The sequence below is a fragment of the Oncorhynchus gorbuscha genome, unplaced genomic scaffold (assembly GCF_021184085.1).
Source record: "Oncorhynchus gorbuscha isolate QuinsamMale2020 ecotype Even-year unplaced genomic scaffold, OgorEven_v1.0 Un_scaffold_6470, whole genome shotgun sequence".
NCBI lineage: Eukaryota > Metazoa > Chordata > Actinopteri > Salmoniformes > Salmonidae > Oncorhynchus > Oncorhynchus gorbuscha.
Window position 1 is genome coordinate 1 of NW_025750059.1, and position 6810 is coordinate 6810.

At 51.4% G+C, this 6810-nt stretch overlaps 1 protein-coding gene across 1 annotated transcript; it reads right to left on the reverse strand.

Annotated features, from left to right (window-relative positions):
• Positions 1-2088: 2088 nt before the first annotated feature.
• LOC124029467 (KH domain-containing, RNA-binding, signal transduction-associated protein 1-like) lies at positions 2089-6569 on the reverse strand (the record flags this gene model as incomplete). Its single annotated transcript, XM_046341166.1, has 3 exons — positions 6473-6569; positions 3822-3946; positions 2089-2205 (listed from the first exon to the last, which is right to left on the reverse strand). Coding segments are annotated over exons 1-3 (339 nt in total), but the record flags the coding sequence as incomplete, so codon positions are not given.
• Between the last annotated feature and the right edge of the window lie 241 nt (positions 6570-6810).

A 6810-nucleotide genomic window follows, 5' to 3' on the forward strand; every position in this document is an offset into this window, starting at 1 on the left:
CAGCTGTGGCCAGACTCCCTCCCTCCCCGTAGGACAGCTGTGGCCAGACTCCTCCTCCCTTCCCCTGTAGGACAGCTGTGGCCAGACTCCCTCCCTCCCTTCCCCTGTAGGACAGCTGTGGCCAGACTCCCTCCCTCCCCCCCCTGTAGGACAGCTGTGGCCAGACTCCCTCCCTCCCTCCCCCTGTAGGACAGCTGTGGCCAGACTCCCTCCCTCCCTCCCCCTGTAGGACAGCTGTGGCCAGACTCCCTCCCCCCCCTGTAGGACAGCTGTGGCCAGCCAGGACAGCTGTGGCCAGACTCCCTCCCTCCCTCCCCCTGTAGGACAGCTGTGGCCAGACTCCCTCCCTCCCTCCCCCTGTAGGACAGCTGTGGCCAGACTCCCTCCCTCCCTCCCCCTGTAGGACAGCTGTGGCCAGACTCCCTCCCTCCCCCTGTAGGACAGCTGTGGCCAGACTCCCTCCCTCCCCCTGTAGGACAGCTGTGGCCAGACTCCCTCCCTCCCTGCCTCCCCTGTAGGACAGCTGTGGCCAGACTCCCTCCTCCCTGCCTCCCCCTGTAGGACAGCTGTGGCCAGACTCCCTCCCTCCCTGCCTCCCCCTGTAGGACAGCTGTGGCCAGACTCCCAGCCTCCCTCCCTCCCCCTGTAGGACAGCTGTGGCCAGACTCCCTCCCTCCCTCCCTCCCCCTGTAGGACAGCTGTGGCCAGACTCCCTCCCTCCCTCCCCCTGTAGGACAGCTGTGGCCAGACTCCCTCCCTCCCTCCCCCTGTAGGACAGCTGTGGCCAGACTCCCTCCCTCCCTCCCTCCCCCTGTAGGACAGCTGTGGCCAGACTCCCTCCCTCCCTCCCCCTGTAGGACAGCTGTGGCCAGACTCCCTCCCTCCCTCCCCTGTAGGACAGCTGTGGCCAGACTCCCTCCCTCCCTCCCCTGTAGGACAGCTGTGGCCAGACTCCCTCCCTCCCTCCCCTGTAGGACAGCTGTGGCCAGACTCCCTCCCTCCCTCCCCTGTAGGACAGCTGTGGCCAGACTCCCTCCCTCCCTCCCCCTGTAGGACAGCTGTGGCCAGACTCCCTCCCTCCCTCCCCCTGTTCGACAGCTGTGGCCAGACTCCCTCCCTCCCTCCCCTGTAGGACAGCTGTGGCCAGACTCCTCCCTCCCCCTGTAGGACAGCTGTGGCCAGACTCCCTCCCTCCCCTGTAGGACAGCTGTGGCGAGACTCCCTCCCTCCCCTGTAGGACAGCTGTGGCGAGACTCCTCCCTCCCCCGTAGGACAGCTGTGGCCAGACTCCCTCCCTCTCTCTCTCCCCCGTAGGACAGCTGTGGCCAGACTCCTCCCTCTCTCTCCCCCGTAGGACAGCTGTGGCCAGACTCCCTCCCTCCCCCGTAGGACAGCTGTGGCCAGACTCCCTCCCTCCCCGTAGGACAGCTGTGGCCAGACTCCCTCCCTCCCCCGTAGGACAGCTGTGGCCAGACTCCCTCCCTCCCCCGTAGGACAGCTGTGGCCAGACTCCCTCCCTCCCCCGTAGGACAGCTGTGGCCAGACACCCTCCCTCCCCGTAGGACAGCTGTGACCAGACTCCCTCCCTCCCCCTGTAGGACAGCTGTGGCCAGACTCCCTCCCTCACTCCCCGTAGGACAGCTGTGGCCAGACTCCCTCCCTCCCCCGTAGGACAGCTGTGGCCAGACTCCCTCCCTCCCTCCCCCTGTAGGACAGCTGTGGCCAGACTCCCTCCCTCCCTCCCCCTGTAGGACAGCTGTGGCCAGACTCCCTCCCTCCCTCCCCCTGTAGGACAGCTGTGGCCAGACTCCCTCCCTCCCCTGTAGGACAGCTGTGGCCAGACTCCCTCCCTCCCTCCCCCTGTAGGACAGCTGTGGCCAGACTCCCTCCCTCCCCCGTAGGACAGCTGTGGCCAGACTCCCTCCCTCCCCCGTAGGACAGCTGTGGCCAGACTCCCTCCCTGTGTGCGTAACGTGTGTGTGTGTGTAACAGGTGGATAACGTGTGTGTGTGCGTGTGCGTGTGTGCGTGCGTGTGCGTGTGTAACAGGTGGATAACAGGTGTGAAGTATACATGTCAGCTCTCTCACCTTGGCTTTGTCCCTCATGGAGCCTTTGCCAAGTACAGAGATTTTGGCCCCAGTCTCTTCCTGAAGGCGTTTGATTGTGTTGCCCTGAGGGCCAAGAATCTTCCCCACAAAGTTGAACTGGAAACAGAACAAAAAGAAGAGCTTTAGACTACAGAACACGATTCCTTGTGTAACAGCAGATGGCTTCAGAAGTCTGAGGTGCTGGTATGGTAGTTGAGACAGAACAAACAAGACCAGGTCAGCCAACAAATGAAGCCCGTTTAAACATTACAGGACAACAAAAATAATCATTACCAAACAACGCCATTTCCACATTCCACTGGGAACAGACGTCATTAACAAAATGTTTAAACATTTATTTTTTTACACATTTGGTTGTTAACTAGCATGAAATCAACAAAATATTTCACGTCATTGAATTTTATAGTTAAAACTTGGCTGGAAAACAAAGACTAAATTCCCTTAGTTTGATGACTTTCTTCAAATCTAAAATCAGTTTTCCAAATTGAGTCAACGTCCGCACACTGAATGTTTTTGTCGAAATGCCATGGAAACAATGTTGATGGGTCAAGGAATAAGGCTTCTAGAGAGTGTTGAAAAGACGCTGTGTGTTCTGTACCTGTTGCGTAAAGCAGTGTTTCAGAGTGGGTCATATGACCTTTTCCAATACAACATGCGGAAGACCTTCACTAGGTGTCAGGAATTAGACAATCAAAAAGTATTTGAAACATGAAGCAACTATAACGGAAACAATTGTGCAAGCCGCCAGACTGGCCGAAGGGTTGTGGACACACACACACACACACAGTGGTCGCACTAAAGCGTCCCGCCAGCCATGTAATCACCATGGAAACACAGAGGTTTAGTACCACTTTAAATAATGAGGGTGGAGGAAATCTATAAAAAAAAAACCCACTGATCATTGTCCCTCGGGGAGAAACATTTAACTGTGACATGTTTTACCTCCCGCTGAAACGCTTCCTTACAAGGCCTTAACCCAACAGTTTCTTAACTCTTCTTAAAAAAAACAAAAAACAAGAGCTGTTGGCTAAGGGCTTGTAAATAAGCGTTTCCCGGGTAATATCTACATTTATATTCGTCTCACGTGGCAAATAACGTTTGATTTGGTGTCCCCCCCTAAAGCATGGCTGAGAGCTTGCATACTCCTAGACACCTGCTGCTGAATGAAGGTCAGGAGACGAGAGGGGTGGAAGGCTTACCCTCGGATACTGTTTGACGGGTGGATGAAGGGGAGACGAGAGGGGTGGAAGGCTTACCCTCGGATACTGTTTGACGGGTGGATGAAGGGGAGACGAGAGGGGTGGAAGGATTACCCTCGGATACTGTTTGACGGGTGGATGAAGGGGAGACGAGAGGGGTGGAAGGCTTACCCTCGGATACTGTTTTACGGGTGAATGAAGGGGAGACGAGAGGGGTGGAAGGCTTACCCTCGGATACTGTTTGACGGGTGGATGAAGGGGAGACGAGAGGGGTGGAAGGCTTACCCTCGGATACTGTTTGACGGGTGAATGAAGGGGAGACGAGAGGGGTGGAAGGCTTACCCTCGGATACTGTTTGACGGGTGAATGAAGGGGAGACGAGAGGGGTGGAAGGCTTACCCTCGGATACTGTTTGACGGGTGGATGAAGGGGAGACGAGAGGGGTGGAAGGCTTACCCTCGGATACTGTTTGACGGGTGGATGAAGGGGAGACGAGAGGGGTGGAAGGCTTACCCTGGGATACTGTTTGACGGGTATGAGCACGCGTTCCTTCAGTTTGATATTCTTGACGGTGAAAAGGTCCAGATACGCGTCTCCTCCGTCCTTCTTGGGTTCACCTTTCTGGATTCTCTCGATTTCTACAAGGGAGAATTAAATTCAAACCACGAAATCTTACTATGTTGTAACGATGCAGTTACCGTTAGAAGTCACACACGTGAAAGAGCCTCAAGTCATGACAGCGTCTCAGTATGCCACGCGCAAACGTGTCAACTACACTAACAGCCGGGAGTCAGAGGGTCGCTAGCAGCTGTGTCTTCTGTACTATTCTAAACTTCATGGACCTGCCACACAGGTACTGTACCACTCAAAGGCACCTAGGCATGTAGTATATTGTTATATATTATCCTTTGACCAGCCAGTGACACTGACGCGTTGCATTGTCCCACTACAGTAGCCACAAGCTAACAGGCTAAATCTGACAGGCTGGCCAGCCACAATCTAACAGGCTAGCCAGCCACAATCTAACAGGCTAGCCAGCCACAATCTAACAGGCTAGCCACTCACAATCTAACAGGCCAGCCACAATCTAACCACTATCTAATAGGCCAGCCACAATCTAACCACTATCTAACAGGCTGGCCACAATCTAACAGGCCAGCCAGCCAGCCACAATCTAACAGGCCAGCCAGCCAGCCACTATCTAACAGGCCAGCCAGCCAGCCACTATCTAACAGGCCAGCCAGCCAGCCACTATCTAACAGGCCAGCCAGCCAGCCACTATCTAACAGGCCAGCCAGCCAGCCACTATCTAACAGGCCAGCCAGCCAGCCACTATCTAACAGGCCAGCCAGCCAGCCACTATCTAACAGGCCAGCCAGCCAGCCACTATCTAACAGGCCAGCCAGCCAGCCACTATCTAACAGGCCAGCCAGCCAGCCACTATCTAACAGGCCAGCCAGCCAGCCACTATCTAACAGGCTGGCCACAATCTAACAGGCTGGCCACAATCTAACAGGCTGGCCACAATCTAGCACTATAAAGAGAAGACGTTTTAAAATGGTAATTATTAGCAGTACTGGACAAAAGTTCTATGAGGGACAAAGTGAGATATACGGAAGATTTTATTTTTGCATTGTGACTCACTGATAGACCTGGTGGCAACCCACCTGAAACGTTTTGAGTACACAGTATTTTACGAGACAATAAACCAGGACACTTTTCAATTTCAAGCAACAATGAACCATCATTCCTTCATCTGTGAACTCAAAAAGGTACTGACAGCCACCAGAGGGTCTTGATACGGTCATAAGGCTAAACAATCTATAAACTACCTCCACCAGGTGGTGGGTTACGGTACTGCACTAGATGTCCATTCCAGGAGGTCTGGATTATAACGCAAAACACACGGGTGGAAAGGACAGATCCAGCTGGAACACCAGGCTACACACCGTTTCAACCATGTTAAATCACTCAGTGCTGTGCTTCTCCGGATTTCAGCCTTTCAAAATAGAGTTCAGCTGTAATATTTTACACATTTGACTGAACTGAACGGGCCTGTTTCCCGGACAGAGTAACCGTTATTTCCTTGGAGAATCCCCCACTGAGCCTGCCATTTAGTCCAGGACTAGTATTAAAATGTGTTCGTGAAACCAGCACCCTACAAAAAATAATAATAATAATAATAATATAATAAGAAGAAATAAACGAATGGTAGCATCTCGTAACTGACCGAATCACTTCCACCGTGTTTAGGCAGATAAACTGCTTAATTGTTACAGTTACACTGTATCAAACTGACCCCGTTGTAAAAAAATATATATAATATATAAAATATATAATTACAAGTACATTTACAGATGTACCTCACGTATTAACATGTGTTTAAATGCATTTGGCAAATGTAAAATCCATTCCAGAAATATTTGAAATGTTTATTGCTTTCTCTTAAAGGTCAATAAATCAGCCCCTGTGAGGTTGTTTGCTAATCAAACCATGAGAACAAAACGTGCTCGTCTCGCCACACACACACACACCTTTTGCTTCAATAGTAGGCTACTCAAAATGAACCATCACAAAGGGTAATATGCGATTTATAAAAACGTTTTAGAGCGACATGCAACTATGAATTGTTTCTCTCTGTGCAATCACCCACATTAGAAATACAAAAGGTTTCTGGACCACCTGCCGAGGGGGCAGAAAACATGGTATTTTGTGCTTGTTTTCTGCGGACAACGACCACATAATAAATAAGGGAGTTAATCTGCCACACAAAGACGGCAGAACGTCCCACCACAGTCTCTGGTTTGAGCGCACAGAAAGACCACTGTGAAAATAGAGATGCTTTGAGTATGCGACAGGGCGAGACTTCGGATAGGTTACCATGTGCGCATGGAAATCCAAACTCCATAAAAGCTATATTTCACAGTATCATTCAACCGGGTTGTTAACCCGTGTCTAGACCGTGTCACCCTGTAAGTGCAGTGGGGTGACGGGTCGACTGTTTTGCAGACCCACGTTAGCAGTCCCGTCTAGTCAAGGTGCGTCGTTGTCAAAACGCACCTTTTAAAAAAAAAAATATATATATATATATATATTATCGCAATGGCTAAAATGTCAATCATTTTTCTCGAGGCAGGACATTTGCTAATAAAATGTGTTTTTACCTGTAGATAAAAGTTTCATAGCGTGCGTAAACGAGACATCCATACTGTCCTTCTCCGCGAGAAGCTCCGGGAGATACTCGCTTTCTTGATTCTCCATTTTTTGAGTTTAAAAATCAGTTCGTAATGCAAAATATGCAATTTAAAAATTAAAAAAATCAAGCTTTCAGTGGGTAGAAAAAGATAAATAAACAGAAGGTGAAATAGTCCACACTAATGTCCACTTCTTCGCATGTAGAGCTCTCGCTGCTATAGCGCACCGCTACTGACAACTGCGGATAGGTGCTCCTGTCGCGGCGCTTTGACTTTATGAAAATGGGGACGGAAGCATGCGGTCCGTC